We start from the raw sequence: 17,665 nt of genomic DNA, 5'->3' as shown, positions 1-17,665 counted from the left end.
ACAGCCAATGGCTCGAGTACAGCAAAGCAGAGGAGGTGATGTACTGCGTTGTAAGCCGGAAGTATGCAACGACAAAATCGAGTGTTGTTGAGGGAACAAACAAATTCAAACTTGAATACGTTATTATGTTTGTGAATGTGCACAAAATAAAGGTTTATTACATTTTAAACGGTTCAGTTGTTATTTTGACTCGTTTTGGCAGCTGACCAGTGGGGCCGGTAGATTCTTGGCGGGGCCGGTAAATATTCGGGTTTTGAAGTTAATGTCCACCCCTGAAATGTCAACGACAGTTTTCCAGAAAGTAGCTAAGGGTTACCAGAGATGTTTGAGGTGTTCGCTAGGTACTTTTAAGATTTAAAAAGTCAAGAAGGGGGTCTGAAAAGCTGTTGGAAATAGCGTCAAAGTCGCCAAGTTGGCAACACTGTGGGAGGAGCGCTTCATTTGCAACTCAGGGCAGCGCAAGTGGGAGAAGCAAATAATCGGCTTGTTTTGTCTGTATAATCGTTCAAAACTCAGATCGTAATTGTGATTAAAATTCGATTAATTGAGCAGCCTTAGCGGCGAGACTATTATTTAAGGCTGGATTGTCCATTGTGTCCAACTTGACAGCTGTTAACATCTGTTAACATAAGTTAAACGTCCCGCATGCAAGAACCCCTCCCCCACAGGATGCATGAATGGGTCCGCATGCACCAACCCTCACCCCTGCTCTCATGGGAGACGCACGGCAGCGAAACGGGCATGACAACCAAGGTGCCTCAGCAAGAAGTCAGACCAGGTGGAACAGTACGCTGTACATGATGAAAAGTCTACCGGATCAGAAACGTGCACTTGGCGTTTATAGAGCAGAACATTAGCTGCCTGCCTGTTTCAGCGCACATCAGTGGAACATGATCATTTCAGATAAAAATTGTATCCACGATAAAAGAACGCTTCTCTAACTATGTCCTTGCTCTAAACAGGCCCGATTTGAAAACCAAGTTTTATCCATCATTTTAATTGGCGTTCTGGAGCTCATCTAACAGGAGGAATTGCATTCCTTTAATCCTTCAACCTGACTACAGAACCAGCATTGTTTATCACTGTGTTTAAGAAATGAGCTTAGAGCTAAAATCCCACTGTAACCCAGTAAGTCGGGTCTGAAACAACATCACACTACAACCTTAATTCTCTATAATCAGATGTTTAGCCAGGCTGTTAAAACCTACTTGTGTTCATTCTCATCTCTGTAGAGCTCCGATTTAATAACTCATAAAACACCCTTCAGTGTTTGCATCACACAATACAGTTCTGAAAATGCTCACCTTTAGAAAAATGATCAATTTCAAGTAGACAAGTATTATGTAAAATCTGAGTACAAGAACATATCGCACTGATGTCATTTCAAACACATCAAGCATTTTTTTGCAGCTCGATTCCGACGGCCTTTTCAGGCCAATGAAACTCAGACATTCAGCGTGGCAGCGAGAACACTGCGGAGGTGTTTGTCTACCACTCAGGCAGAGGAATATTTTACAGGTGAAAGGAGACTCACAGCAAACCCTCTTACACACACACACACACACACACACACACACACACACACACACACACACACACACACACACACACACACACACACACACACACACAAACACAAACACAAACACAAACACACACACACACACACACACACACACACACACACACACACACACACACACACCTTCAGATTAACACTGTCTTATCATCATAATATGCAAATGACTATGTTTATTTCAAACCCACACAATGGACACTGCTCACTGTAAAGACCTCAGTGGCTCAGCAGACACTTGCTGGGGTGGGGGATATAATGTTCAGTGCATCACGATGTGGACACAACTCTGAATCAATATTAAAATGTATTTTAACAATAAGAATTAATAACAATGTCATGAAACGTAAAAAGGCAGAGCTCTACAGGACTGTTAAAGAGCTTGTTAGAGCCTCCTATAAGCACATATTTAGAGATACAGGATTTCCCCCAGCACTTTTATAAGCCTGGCGGGCCACCAGGCTTTGCTTGCCCACCCGCCAGGCTAAGCGTCATGCCCCGGCCCCGACCCTACCGTGTTCGCTGACACCAACGGCGCAGCGAAACTAGAGCCCTCCATCCGGCACTTCATGCTTCCATCTGCTGAAAAACTTTATGGAGATGAAGATTTCATATTTGAGCACAACCTCAGTGCTCAGTTGGCCTGCCAACTCTCCTGACCTGAACCCCGTAGAGAATCTGTGGGATATTGTGAAGAGAAAGTTGAGAGACACAAGACCCAACACTCTGGATGAGCTTAAGCTGCTATCGAAGCATCCTGGGCCTCCATAACACCTCAGCAGTGCTACAGGCTGGTTGCCTCCATGCCACGCCGCATTGAAGCAGTCATTTCTGCAAAAGGATTCCCGACCAAGTATTGAGTGCATAACTGAACATAATTATTTGAAGGTTGACTTGTTTTGTATTAAAAACACTTTTATTGGTCGGATGAAATGTGCTAATTTTTTGATGTAGGAATTTTGGGTTTTCATGAGCTGTATGCCAAAATCATCAGTATTAGAAACAATAAAAGGCTTGAACTACTTCAGTTGTGTGTAATGAATCTAATATATATGAAAGTCTAATGTTTGTCAGTACATTACAGGAAATAATGAACTTTATCACAATATGATAATTATTTGAGAAGGACCTGTACATTATTTAGATTTTCGGAGTTGTTTTGTGAGAAAAAATATTTTATTTCTGCCAAACCAGATGTGATGTGACGCAGGCAGATGGTGTCCCGTTAGCTTAATCCAGAGAAAAATATGGATTCTAATGCCGGTTCTGACACCTGAGAAAACTTTAAATGTTTATAATAATACTTATCATGGACCACAACTGTACAGTTATGAGCCTGCTGCATGCTCCAGAGAGCAGAGACTAACCAGAAGGAGAAACGATGAACAAAGGAGAGAGATTTAGCTGTGGTGTCAGAAGGTCCTGTGGGGCGAGCAGGTGTCTGGGTGAGTGAAAGATGCTAGCTAGCTCAACCTTGTTTGCCAACATCACAATATTGTACAGAATATTGTCATGCACCAGACAAATATTATTGCTCAGTAAATATAATATTGATTCTTCACAATAATAAATTATAATGAGCATTTGCCAGCTGTTTCATACTTGTTAATATCCGTCCACATAATGTAGCTTAACGAGAGAGAGAGAGAGAGAGAGAGAGAGAGAGAGAGAGAGAGAGAGAGAGAGAGAGAGAGAGAGAGAGAGAGAGAGAGAGAGAGAGAGAGAGAGAGAGAGAGAGAGAGAGAGAGAGAGAGAGAGAGAGAGAGAGAGAGAGAGAGAGAGAGAGAGAGAGAGAGAGAGAGAGAGAGAGAGAGAGAGAGAGAGAGAGAGAGAGAGAGAGAGAGAGAGAGAGAGAGAGAGAGAGAGAGAGAGAGAGAGAGAGAGAGAGAGAGAGAGAGAGAGAGAGAGAGAGAGAGAGAGAGAGAGAGAGAGAGAGAGAGAGAGAGAGAGAGAGAGAGAGAGAGATGCCAGTCATCCTATTCGGGGCAGGCAACTCAGACCATGGGTCTGATCCAGAAACCAGCTTCCCAGGCCCAATACAAATTTTTAAAAGCTCTGCACCCTCTTCTGGAGGTCGGGGGCACCAGTTCTGAACCAGTTCCGACCCATAACCAGCTTCCTTGGCTCGCTAGGATTTTCTAAAAGCTCTGTATCCTCTTCTGGAGGTCAGGGCCACAGTTCTGCGCCAGTTCCAACACAGAAATCAGCTTCCCTGGCCTGCTAGGATTTTAAAAGCTTCCCATTCCCTTCTGGAGCTCAGCGCGGACCTCCCTGACCTGGTTCTGATGCTGATCTGGGCTCTAGGAGTCAGCAAGTAATTTTCGAAACTCCACCGGGGGGCTCAGGAGGATGAGAGGCATGTTGAACTGCCATCACATCGCTGGGATTGCAAACCTTTGATCTGAAGTGTGCACCACAAACAACCGCATTTTCAGCTGCACAAAACGCGAACGGATGATGGTGCCGTTCAATCTCTTATTTGGAAACCCGTGGACTTGATATCCGTACCTGCTGGACGTATAAATCATCGGCTGACATGCTGGAGTTTGTACAGCCTACATACATTTGTTGACCATTTTTCTAGAAAAACGAACGCAATTCAAATCTAGTGGACATACACTGATCTACCTGAAAACTACCTACTCGACACTGAGCTACAGGCAGGACTAGCTTAGGACTAGGGTTGTCACCGTGTGAAAATTTTACCTCACGGTTATTGCGACCAAAATTACCACGGTTTTCGCGGTATTTTTTTAAACGTGCTACATTTTCACAAAATTAAGTAAACCCTGTATGTCAGGAAATATTGTCCTCAGTTTGTGTCTAAATTTTGCCTAAAATGTGTTATTTTGTAATTATGTTGTTTATTTGTTTACATTTTCCCATTTAGTCTTTAAAATACCAATATTTGCCCATAACTTCTTATTTTATGTCTGTTTGATGTCATAATTTTAAAAATATTAGATCAGATGATACTCAGTACTCAAGTAGCCTTCTAATCAGATACTTTTTTACCCTTACTTGAGTAATAAACCCTATATCAGGAAAATATTGTCCTCGGTTTGTGTCCTTCCAGTGAGCTTTGCAGATGTGGGAAAATGTCATCAGGCAGTAATCATTGTTAAATTCATAATTAGTCATCAGGCAGTAATCATTGTTAAATTCATAATTATTCTCGGAGAGAGACCAACTCTTATCTGCCCCTGCATAGCGTCATTTCAACATGGGGGTGTCCGTGACACGGTTTATATGCAGGTAGCGGCGCTGCGGCTGCTTTATATAGCGACTCGTTGCATTCTCCCTCAACCCAAATCCTCGGATCACGCATTTTAGCTAAAACGCTAACGTTAGCTTGCCTTGCGTTGACTGTAGAGTTGTGGGTGATGGTCACGCAGATGTGTCGTGAGATTTGAAGCGTTGCTGCCTTTCACAGACACTTTTTCTGCACGTGCTGCAAACAGGATAGACGTCTTCTATAAACTGTCCCTCGGCATTCTTCAAATATCCAAAAGATGCCCGTACTTCCCACTTTGCCTTCTTTGAGGGATAATAAATGTCCTCCTGAGCGCTGCCGTCTCCTCCTTTGGCCATTATTTCAGCTTTAGCTTCAAGAAAGTTTTGGTTGTAAACAAAGTGCGCATGTGCCGCCGGCAACTTCAGCAGATGATACGGTGGCTGGTAAGGGTCACCGCGGGTACACCGCAGCCACGGTAAACCCACAGAGATAATATAGTTTTTTTAAAAACAAGAGGGTTATTATTATTGTCAACTTTTTTACCGGGGTTTACCGCTACATTGGTTACCGTGACAACCCTACTTAGGACTCCCCTTCATTACGTCAGAGGTTAAGATAAAAAAATGCGTTTTTAGAAGCTTTGATGAAAAAGGGCCATGTTTTACTGGAAATAAGGGGCCGTTATGTATTGTAAAACAAAATAGCCACAATAAGCATTTCAAACACCGTGTTGACTAGGGATGTGTATTGGCAAAATTCTGGCGATACGATACGTATCACAATACGGGGAGAAGATGCAATATATCACGACATATTGCGATACATTCAGCCAGACGATATTAGCTCATTTATTTTTTGAATAAAATTATTGTAAGAAAATTCAATAAACAGTCCAAACTGATACGCAACATGTTTAACATCAGGTGTCTGAACCATAATAGAGGGATTTACATTTCAATGGTGGAAACAAAACCCATTGCACACTGCTGCTAACTAGCTGTCTGCATTTGAATTGCACCAAAAGAAAAGAAAATACATAAATGTTTGCATGTAAATTCTTCCAAAAGTCGATACACAGCTTTTGAATATAGATATAATATCGCAGGAAAAAATATCATGATATATTGTCATATCGATATTTTCTTACATCCCTAGTATTGACCTGAATATAGGACGACCCCAATTATAAGACGACTCTCCCTTTCCAAGACTACCTTCAGGAAAAGACCAAAAAACGAAGAAAAAAATGAAAAGAAAAAACATTTAAATAAACTATTTTAATTGAAAATTTGAGAACAAATACTGAGCAAAAATACTATTTTAATGCAAACTATCAGAACTGTGCTGACATGTGAAATCTAAAGTCAAATGAGGCTTTTATTCGGACGCCCTCTGCCTCGCTGTACCCACTCATGCTGCTGCGGTCCCGGTGTACCATCAGATCGCTACACCTGCCGACTCCTCCCAGAATGTCATCCTCACTACTACCCAATACATCCATGCATGCCATGTTTTACGCCTCTGCTGAATTAACCTACGTCATCTTAACATTCGCATAGCTCTGCCTTATAACTTCCTAACTTGTCCCACTTTCGGTCCCCTCTGCCCCAGACCGCCCATCGCCATTGTTTTCTCCTGTTGAGAACATACAGCCTGGCGCCCTCTGCTGTTACGGGCGTGTAATGTTTAGACCCCGATTATATGACGACCCCACACTTAAAAATTATTTTCAATGAAGAAAACCTCGCCTTATATTTGGGTCAATCCGGTAGTATTTTTTGGACAACATTTTATATGAAATTAAAACAAAATTTTTACCTGCAAATTGCTCTTTAATGGGTAGCACCTGTATGCAATAAGCATGGATTATGACCCATGACTGAAGAAATTGTGCAGCATTTAATGAACAAATGAAAAATTTAAACACGACAAAAAAGGCTGAGAGAGAAGGGTACATCAAAAAGTGTTCTCCTTTATGCCTTTAAGTTACTTCCCTTCTTCTGGTACAAAACTCTCCATCTATTATTATCATTGCACTTCTTTGTTAAACAGGGTACATTACAATCACTCACACATTCCCAGCAGCTGTATGATACCATTATGTTTTCCACATGGCAATAAAGTTGTCCTGTTCATTTCAGTTGAATATTCACAACAACATAGCTTCCCCTTGTATAAAAGCTGTGATTTGAGAACAGCAAAGTGATTTTGAAACTAAAGGATTACTTTGAAAGTAAATTAATTTTACATGGTTAAAATGCCCCAGCCTCCACACAAAGTAATAAAGTACCAAATAGAAAATCTGAAGACTTTAGTCACCGGAGTGTAAATCCAGTCGAACACTGTCCACATCATGTAGCACAGTGATGAAAACCGTTCCCACAAGTTGAACAACCAGCTGATGGAGGTTTACATGCGGGACTCAGACTGTAACAACATCATCATCATCTTCTTTTAGTGAAATGAAAACATGCAAACAGCAACAGGAAAGAAAAAAGCAGATTCTTGAAGAACAGATGAGTCAGAAAAATCAATGTCCGGATAGTCTGAGTCTCAAAAATTCATCTCAGTTCATTTAAATGCAAAAAAACAGCCAACATAGTGGGTTTAATCTAACATTTTCCAACTGCTTCAGAACACTAATAATTACATTAAAATATTTTATACAAGTTTTTCCCATAAACAGCTCAGAAATTCAGTTGGAAAAACAACTTTTATTCTTTCTTGTTCCTTAATTTGCCATTTTTGTAAACTTGGGGAAAATAGTTTGTGTGATTTATTTTGCTATTCAATAATCTATGTCAAGAGTTTTTAAGCTTCAAAGGAAGGATCCAAGTTTACCAAGTACATCATGATTTTTTTAAATCATTAAACAACCATCTAGCTGGATCAAAAAGTTTAGTGACCTGGTTCATTCTCACAATTTGAATGTGAAGGCTCCCAACAAACCTCTGATGTCAAAGTAAACAAACATCAAGTTCTACTCACAAAGTACACAGCTCCGAAGCTGCCGTGGCCAATCTCACGAAGGTCAGCAAACAACTTCTCCGGATCATCTTTGCAGAAGAGATCTGCCACATCCGGATCCTTCAGACTTCCCGCCCGAGCATTCGAGGGCATGGCCAGGGCCTGGATGACAGGGAAGGACGACATGTCAGAAATCTGTTCCCCTCAAACCAATGATTGGTCAGTAGCAGACTGTCATGTTGGTAAAAACAGGGTATATGCAGGAATCTCAAAATTAAATTTAAGACCTTTTAAAGACTTTTTAAGACCTCGTAAAAATAAAATTAAGACTATCGCAAAGAACTAACATAAATCCTCTAATATTGGCCTGCATTCAATTAATGGCCGGGTATCATATGTTGGCTGGTGTCGCAGTCGGCGGAGGTGAATAATGGCCGGTATTTTATTGTGGCCGGGTGGAATGTGGTAACAAGCAAGTACCACAGGGGGGGCGGTTGAGTCATCCGTCTCACTTTTGATTTTCCAGTGATAGAACTCGATTTGGCAGGTGCGGAGACGAAGAGGAGGCGAAAATTTGATATCAAGTTCAAAGAGCACGTGCGCTGCAGAACACTGGGGAGCAATAGGGGCTGTATGAACTAGTCGACTTCACTATAGTGACTTTTTATGCCTGTCATCGACTAGTCGCTGTCGCGTGATAATGACCGGCAAGATGCAGCCCTCGGAAAAGACAGCAGCCTGCTGTCAGCAGGTGACAAGCTCCTGCACGTCGGGGGGGGGGAACGCGCTGTGCCAGAGCGTCGGTACTGACACGCGATCGTTCATGTTGGCTCATTTCCTTTAATGTTTTCTGTCTTTTATTTGCGCCTGTGTTTCGCTGCTGTGGAGTGGGGCGCATCACCTTGTCCTCCGGTGACGCACCGATCACTGATGCGGCCACCAAGCAGCGAGCACTCCGCTGTTTTTGCGGTCGGTAGATCTGCATCCTGCGCACGGCCACAGTAACATTATCAAATCAGGTGTCGCCACCTCAAAAACAATTTACTAGGATAAGTGAAATCAAACTAATGAAATTTCCAGAAATGCTAATTAATGAATACCTAAATTTCTCCTCAAATGATGCTGAACAGGAAACTTTTCTATCTCCTTCACCATTAAAACCCCACAGTGCAGGTGTTTAAATAAATATTGTAATACTGTCTGTAGGGCTGCAACAACGAATCGATAAATTCGATGAAAATCGATTACTAAAAGCGTTGGCAACGAATTGCGTCATCGATTCGTTGTGTCGCACAACTCTTCCAAAAGCGCCCCCCCTTCCCGCCCGCCGTTGCGCGCAGACCAGAGCAAGTCAGATCAGCGCGAGGGAGAGCCGGCAGATCAGCGCGAGGGAGAAGCGCAGATCAGCGCGAGGGAGAGCCGCAGATCAGCGCGAGGGAGAGCCGCAGATCAGCGCGAGGAAGAGCCGGCAGATCAGCGCGAGGGAGAACCGCAGATCAGCGCGAGGGAGAGCCGCAGATCAGCGCGAGGGAGAGCCGGCAGATCAGCGCGAGGGAGAGCCGGCAGATCAGCGCGAGGGAGAGCCGCAGATCAGCGTGAGGGAGAGCCGGTACCGGCAGATCAGCGCGAGGGAGAGCCGGCAGACTTGCGCTGCTGCGAACCGGTTCCGCATTGTTGCGCAACGATCCAGGCAGCTGCTTCCAGCTCACATTCTCAAAGTGGCGCAACCAAAAAACTATAGTTTGCACACGATCGTTCATGTCCGCACATGTTCTCTATTTTCTGTCTTATTTGTGCCTGAAGCTCGCTACTGCGGAGCTCATCACCTGTGCTGTGGTGATGTCACCTCACGCAGCATCGAAAACGCGCTCTGAGCTTTTCGGTCAGGAGAGCCCTTTGATCTGCTCAAAAGTAACCGATGAGGTGAAAAGGTAAGAATCCAGGCAACAGATTTTCTGGAGAATTAAGAGGAGATGCAGGAAGATGAGAGACAGACAGGACAGGAAAATAGTTAAATAAAAACAAGAAAACAAAACAAAGTGTTGAAAAGTCAAATGTAGGTAGATTTACCTCCACTACACGTTTTTACCAGTAAAAAACAATAAGTTATACACATGTCATATTTATACATCTGATACAATTCAGATCACCTTCAAAACTCAGTCACACACCCAGGGCCGTTTCAAGACATGTTGGGGGCCAAGGCAAAATGCCCCCCCCCCCCCCCCCAATAACTGGGCTCCCCAGAAGCCTCTGTGTAATTCATGCCCTCTCCAGTAGTGTTAGTTATACAGTGTTTATAAAAGCCCCTCAGACATTACTGACATGTTCTAATATTATCAGATGAAAAACTAAATTATCAGACATGCTGTCTCATCTGCTGCTTTTCTTAACTTGCAAAAAGTAACAAAACCATGTGAAAGTAGGGATGGGTACCTTTGACATTTGAATCGATCCGGTACTAATTCCCGGTACCTACGAGTCGATACCGGTACTTAACGGTACCAATTTTCGATACTTTTGAGTGTTTATTATTTTAATTCTCTTTTATAATTAAATATATATTTTTCTCAATATATAACCATATTTGATAAATATCACGATAAATAACATACAAGTTTGTATTTTAACATCGTCCTTGTAGTTTTATAAGCTGATAGTTAAACTGAAGCAAACATCTTTACTGTGAACTAAATTTACTGTGTATCTTCATTCCTTTTGCCGTCCTTTTTCATTTGATTTTTCCTACTGGGAAGTTAGAATTTCCGAGGAGAAAGCGAACGCACCATTAGCTGATAACAATGGTGGCAATGGAAGCTAACATATCAAGCTAACGTTATCTTTAACAGTTTATTTAGCTGCTGGAGCAGATTAAAACGATGATGCCTCAAACTTAGATCGTTGTCACTGGTTTTACCTTCACCCAATCACCCGTCGCATTTAGTAAAGTAAAGCCAAACTTTAGAGCGCGTTCATGTTCTTCTAGTCGGAAATTCGGAGTTCCGAGGAGAAAGCGAACGCACCATTAGCGAAACGGAAGCTAACAAATCAAGGTAACGTTATCTTAAACATTTTATTTACCTACTGGAGCAGATTAAGATGAGGATGTCTCACTTAGATCGTTGTCTGTCGCTAGTTTCATCACCCAGTTACCCATCACATTTAGTGAAGTGGACCCAAGCTTTAGCGTGCGTTCTTTCTACCATGCTTGCTCTGTTTACAACGGGCTCGCAGGGACCGGCGACATAACGCTCTTGCGCATGCGCAACTGTCTTGGCAGTACCGAAACGAGGCACCGTTTGAAATGACGTGAATCGGTGTTCGGTCGGTTCTATGGAATTCGGTCGGTACCTTAAAAAGTACCGAATTCGGTACTCATCCCTATGTGAAAGCCACTATTTGTGGATTCTCTGAAAGTTTCCATGGAGTGTGCGACAACTTATTTTTTCATTGATCCTATCGTCTAATCTCACAGCTGAAACAAGCATCCTTAATAATCTGTGCACAGGAAGCTTACCGATGCTGTAGTAAAACAAAAGGTATAATAATTTATTATTAATAAAACCTTGTTGCAGCACTAAAGCAGAAAAATTAGATTTTGCATTAAATATGCAAAATATTTACATATGAATTGTTTTAGAGCCCTTTAATTGGCAGAATCTGATATTAATTTAGTTCTTACAAAAAATGGGTCCCAACATGGTTTGTGTGGCATTGCCATAGTGTGACATCATAGGCACAGATCCCCTGTCCTCTTGTTTGGAAATGGAAATATGGTCACCCTACATTAAACAAACTGTCCACCCGGGCTTTTGCGCTGCAGAGAGACACTTCGCTGCCTACGACTGAACGTCAGTTGAGAGTCAGTCTCATGCAGACTGACCAATGAAGAGAGGGCCTCAAGTTAAGACCCTCTCCTCATTGGTCAGTCCACACGAGGTGGGTCAAAGGTTACTCTGGGCGGGTTACGTGTTGTCAGGCATTCAAGTATTGAGTATATTTACTGCATATTACAGTAAAATATTCTGTATGTGACCACATTATGGTGATCCTTGGGTCGTGATGATGGAGCCCTTGAATATTGTTGCCCAGGGTACAACAAAGTGTTAATCTGGCCCTGGTTCCGCCGTCACATTCCCGCAGAAACTGGTTGATCACACCGGGGCCAGACCACTAGCATGTGGTTTTACAACCACAATGTCCTCGGAAGCAAAAACACTTTTAAAAGGGAGGGAGGAGTCCTAACTGTTGCTGCAGGCGTGTTGTGTGAGAGTGCAGTTATATACTGGTTAATATATTTTTGGGTTCAGTTGCTTTCATGTGGCCTAATGTGTGTCTATTTGGGATCATTGGAATGATCAGCAGCATTTCTAGATGTGACTTTATGGCAGTTGCCCAGGGCATCATCGCAAGGAGGATGGCATTCATTTACTTTTGTTTTATTTGGTATTTTTTCAGTCATTTTTGGAAATAGTGATCAATTTTGATTAATTCACAGCCTATGTTTAATTACATTTAAAATAAATGTCAACAGATGAGATCAAACAAAACAGATGAGAATTGCCCTTAAGCTGTTTAACTTGGACCAAGCATTTTAGGTCACAGATGTCACAGATAGATGTAGCTTAGGGTCTCTGTCTATGCACCTTATAAGACAATTTAGGTGATGGCATGTTGTTTTTCTGCTATTGAACTGTTTTCTAATAATGTTGTGTTAAATAAAGTGAAGGAAGGAGAGAAATAACGTTTCCCTAGCAGTTTTTAAAAATTTCCCCATGTAATCCGATTAATCGATTAATCGTGTCGAGACCCCATCCGATTAATCGATTATCCAAATAATCGTTTGTTGCAGCCCTAACTGTCTGCAAGAACTCCACAACTGTCTGACTCTTAACAACTTTTCAAACTGAAAGTAGCACAAGAATCTCTTTTAATTAAACTTTTATCCCCAAACAGTTGATGTGGAATGATAACCGACTGACATGTTGGGGCAAGGCAACAGTTGCAAGGAAAGTCAGGTTTAACTGCCTCGAAACAAACATAGAAAAGAGTATTTGGTTCTAACCAAGTGCTCCTGAACTGGAGGAAATCTCTACCAGATCAGTTTGTGCTGCTTTTCTGACACAAAAAGAACAGAAAGCTCAATATAGCTTCTAAAATAAGAGCATGAGTCATTTTTCTAACAGAATAAATGAAAGCATTGCCATTCTGCTTGTATTACAAGTTCTAAATATCAACAAAGTCAGTGTGATTTTCCACAGATTCTTTAAATACCATTTTGATTATTACAAATTATAAAATTATAATTGCAGCTATTGTAGAAACAAGATTCAAACAACAACAGAGGGGAAATATTCAGAGTTTTGCTACATAAACACATCAGAAGCCAAATATTTTGTACATAAATTAAATTTTTTATGTGCATAGCATAGCATAGCATAGTTTATTTATATAGCACATTTAAAACGCAGCATGGGAGCTGCCCAAAGTGCTGGACAGGCTAAAACAAAACACAACCATTTGAAAGAACTATAACAGAGGATAAAAATCCCAATCAAAAGCAGATAAAACATGATGAATACTAAGAACACATTAAAACAATGATACAATAAAACACTAAAACAAGTCACTGTCTAAAAGCCAAAGTGTAAAAGTGGGTCTTTAAACGAGATTTAAAAACCGCCAGAGATGGAGCCTGCCGAACTCCAGTGGGCAATGAGTTCCACAGCTTTGGGGCAGCATGGACAAATGCTCGTTCACCCCGCGATTTGAATCGCATCCGTGGCGTGCACAGCAGCAAAAGGTCAGCCGACCTCAACGTGCGCGTGGGCACATATGGAGTGATACTTGTTTGGTTTCCAACTGTTGGAGATCAAGAGAGCTGCTGTAGGCCACAGCATCAGCGCTTTGCCCCGACATCCCAACTCAGACGAAAAACACATTTCCATTAAAAAAAAAAAAGAAGCTTTAAATCATTTGACTGAATGTGATCTTGGCCTGCACACTGAGCCGTGGTGACAAAAGCAGCTTTTCTCTATAATGGGGTTAATGGGGCTATTCATCCTCCAAGTGTCAGCTAGAGCCTTGATGAGAACCGACAGCATAACCAGGCCCCTGTGACTCAGTGAATGGATGAACTCTCGGCCCGGGGGCCTGTTTAACGCAGAGCTGTGAGGTTTGTTCCATTTAAAGTGCCACTGCATAAACACCAAAGCAGATCAAAGCTAGACAACAAGATAGACTTCCATCCGCTCACACACCCGACCCAACACGTCTTCAAAATGCAGTGAAGCCATTTCCAAAAGCACATTGTACAGTAGCTAAAAACAGATTGTGATGCAACACTGCAATGCATCGTGGGATGTAGCCCTAGACAAAAAAAAGTTGTATTTTTCTCAAAGATGTGCAAACAGGAAGGAAGTAAGCACCGCCATTGGAAGACATGCTAATTGGACTCTAGATACTAGGGCTGTAGCGAAGCCTCGACGACGTCGACGGCTCGATTCTAAAAATTTGTCGACGTCAGATCCGGAAGTCGACGCACCGCGCCCACTTGTTGCATCCCCAGGAATTTGTAAATAGAGGAGGAATCTGCCTGTTTTTCCTCTAGTTCGCCCTCTTCTCCGCCTTCACTAACATCTCCGCCAAATACCGAAGACCCGGACCAACGTCCGTCCACTACTAGATTATTTTCCTGTTTTGCCCGCCTTCGTCTCCCGGCAACGGACAACAACTTCCGGGGTCAGATGCGCTGCTTCGTGTCTATCGCAGATGTAGAACATCACCGGGAGCGCTTCTCCCTTCATTAAGGAGCTTCTTTCAGACATTAGGAGAGCTGTTTTGGTGGTAGCAGTCTCTCCTCTGTGCTGGTCTGTTTGCTGCTGGGTGTTTTTGGTTTATTTAAACTTGGTAACTTGAACTTAACGTTGGTAAAGCTACTGTTAGCATCTTCGCTAACAGCTTCTTGCGTTGGGATAAGCTGTTACGTTTTGGTTTAGAGTTCATCTTTTTTGTGGTGTAGATCTCCCTTTTATTACATTTAGAGTGTTGTGGGTTTTCGGTTTAGTGTATAATATCACCTTGAGTTTGGTTTAACCCGTAACACCACTCGCCTCACGCACATAAGTGACCAAAACAAAGCAGCATGGAGACACTCCATCTTCTACCACCTCTCAGGCAGCAGCCTGCACTCCCAAGTTCTACATGTCACCAGAACATAACCAACCGCAACACAATAAAAGCAGTGTTATAAAAAATGGAAGGCCTGTAGTGTTTATACTCTTACAGTAAGAATTTATCAATTTTTTTGAGGAATTTATTTGAGATTTTCTGGTTTTTGTTAATTGTGCAATAGAAAAATAATCATTAGATAAATTTTCTAAATAGTCATTAGAATAGTCGACTATTCGATAAAATAATCGTCAGAATAATAGTTTTAAAAATAATCGTTTACCCCCAGCCCTACTAGATACTCAGATCGGATGTCGGAGGTGACATTTTTATCCATTTTCCAAAGCCAGGTAAGGTCTGCAATAGGGTCGTCATGGTAACCGGTGTAGCGATAAACACCAGTAAAAAAATTGACAATAATAATAACGTCTTGTTTTTAAAAATATAGATATTATCTCGGTGGATTACCGTGGCTGCGGTGTAGACGCGGTGACCCTTACCAGCCACCGTATCATCTGCTGAAGTTGCCGGCGGCACATGCGCACTTAGTTGTTCCAAAACTTTCTTGAAGCTAAAGCTGAAATAATGGGCAAAGGAGGAGACGGCAGCGCTCAGGACATTTAGGCCTAGTCCACACGTAGCCGGGTTATTTTAAAAACGAATATCCGCCCCTCCAAAAACTTGCATCCACACCACCTCGTTTAAAAAATAAAAACTCTGTCCACACGTACCCAGATAAATACGTTGTTAAGGACACACCAGACCTGTAGGCGGCAGTACTTCCCCCGTTCTTAAACTCGTCCTTCGTCTGTGGTCTTCTGCAAGGAGCAGTAATTCCGCTTGCAAAAACAAACAAGCAAAAAGCGCTTGGACAATTGATAAAGCGAGCGCAGCTCTGAGGGCATCCATGCTGTCAGCTAGTGTAAACACAGGTCGCACACGTGATGTCAGCATTTTTTGTCGCGGAAAGTGACGTTGCGGACCTTAAAACTCCGGTTTTTTTAAAGCAGCTGCAGCGCCGCTACCTGCATATAAACCGTGTCGCGGACACCGCCATGTTGAAATGACGCTATGCATTACGGGGCTCCCAGGGGCAGATAAGAGTTGGTCTCTCTCCGAGAATAATTATGAATTTAACAATGATTACTGCCTGATGACATTTTCCCACATCTGCAAAGCTCACTGGAAGGACACAAACCGAGGACAATATTTTCCTGATATAGGGTTTATTACTCAAGTAAGGGTAAAAAAGTATCTGATTAGAAGGCTACTTGAGTACTGAGTATCATCTGGTCTAATATTTTTAAAATGATGACATCAAACAGACATAAAATGAGAAGTTATGGGCAAATATTGGTATTTTAAAGACTAAAGAGGAAAATGTAAACAAATAAACAACATAATTACAAAATAACACATTTTAGGCTAAATTTAGACACAAACTGAGGACAATATTTTCCTGATATACAGGGTTTATTTAGTTGTCTGAAAATGTAACACGTTTAAAAAAATACCGCGATACCGAAAACCGTGATGATTTTGGTCACAAATGAGGTAAAATGTTCACACCATGACAACCCTAGTCCACAACCACATCAAACAGATTGAGGGGTGCGCATACATTTTTTCCATACATTTTGCTGGTAGGAAAGGTTGTACATCCGAGAATAACGAGCCGATACTAACAACGCTCTCAGACGGGGCAGCAGTAGCTCAGGATGTAGAGCGGGTTGCCTCATGATCCCGCCAGGGGTTTTCTGCTGTTGTGTCCTTGGGCAAGACACTTCACCTGACTTGCCCGTATTGGTGGTGGTCAAAGGGGCCGACGGCACCAAATGGCAGCCTCGACTCTGTTAGACCGCCCCAGGGCGGCTGTGGCTACATAGTAGCTTACCATCATTGGCAGTGTGTGAATGTGAGAGTGCATGACAGCATCTTTGAGTGTCCTAAAAAGTGCTATACAAGTTGGTTGTATTATTATTATTAGATGTGGCGTTGTCTTTTTTTGCAGAAAAAGTAAAAACATGTTTTTGTCTAAATTATTACAGGCCAATTAAGGTGATGATGCTGCCCCCCCCCCCCTCTCGGGGTCTTGTTCACGAGTGAGGGTAGGAGGGATCGGGAGATCGACAGGCGTATTGGTTCGGCGTCTGCAGTGATGCGGACGCTGAGCCGATCTGTCGTGGGGAAGAGGGAGCTGAGCCAGAAAGCCAGGCTCTCGATTTACCGGTCGATCTACGTCCCAATCCTCACCTATGGTCATGAGCTTTGGGTAATGACCGAAAGAGCGAGATCGCGGATACAAGCGGCCGAAATGAGTTTCCTCCGTAGGGTGGCCGGGCTCAGCCTTAGAGATAGGGTGAGGAGCTCGGACATTCGGGAGGGACTCGGAGTAGAACCGCTGCTCCTCCGGATCGAAAGGAGCCAGTTGAGGTGGTTTGGGCATCTGGTCAGGATGCCTCCTGGACGCCTCCCCGGGGAGGTGTTTCGGGCATGTCCTGCCGGCAGAAGGCCCCCGGGTCGACCCAGGACACGTTGGAGAGGTTACATCTCCAATCTGGTCCGGGAACGCCTTGGGGTCCTGCCGGAGGAGCTGGTGGACAAGGCCGGGGAGAGGACGGCCTGGAGCTCCCTAATTGGGATGCTGCCCCCGCGACCCGGACCCGGATAAGCGGAGGAAGACGAAGACGAAGATACATTTTTGATCTATTGCCCAG

The 17,665-nt window shown here is 42.9% G+C and overlaps 2 protein-coding genes across 2 annotated transcripts in view; one reads left to right on the top strand and one right to left on the bottom strand.

The window, feature by feature from the left end:
* Positions 1–17,665, top strand: part of LOC107373895 (heat shock 70 kDa protein 1) — a 230,475-nt gene that overhangs the window by 190,126 nt on the left and 22,684 nt on the right. The window lies entirely within an intron of this gene.
* taok2a (TAO kinase 2a) overlaps positions 1–17,665 on the bottom strand; it is a 64,994-nt gene that overhangs the window by 42,099 nt on the left and 5,230 nt on the right. The window contains exon 2 of the mRNA XM_054734439.2: positions 7,800–7,940. Coding sequence (XP_054590414.2) covers positions 7,800–7,931 — 132 coding nt within the window. The 5' untranslated portion in view covers positions 7,932–7,940. The remainder of the gene's footprint in view (positions 1–7,799; positions 7,941–17,665) is intronic.

This window comes from Nothobranchius furzeri, chromosome 5, assembly GCF_043380555.1.
Source record: "Nothobranchius furzeri strain GRZ-AD chromosome 5, NfurGRZ-RIMD1, whole genome shotgun sequence".
NCBI classification, from domain to species: Eukaryota; Metazoa; Chordata; class Actinopteri; order Cyprinodontiformes; family Nothobranchiidae; genus Nothobranchius; species Nothobranchius furzeri.
The sequence above is the reverse complement of the archived record's forward strand: the minus strand, read 5'-3'. Positions and strand labels throughout refer to the sequence as shown.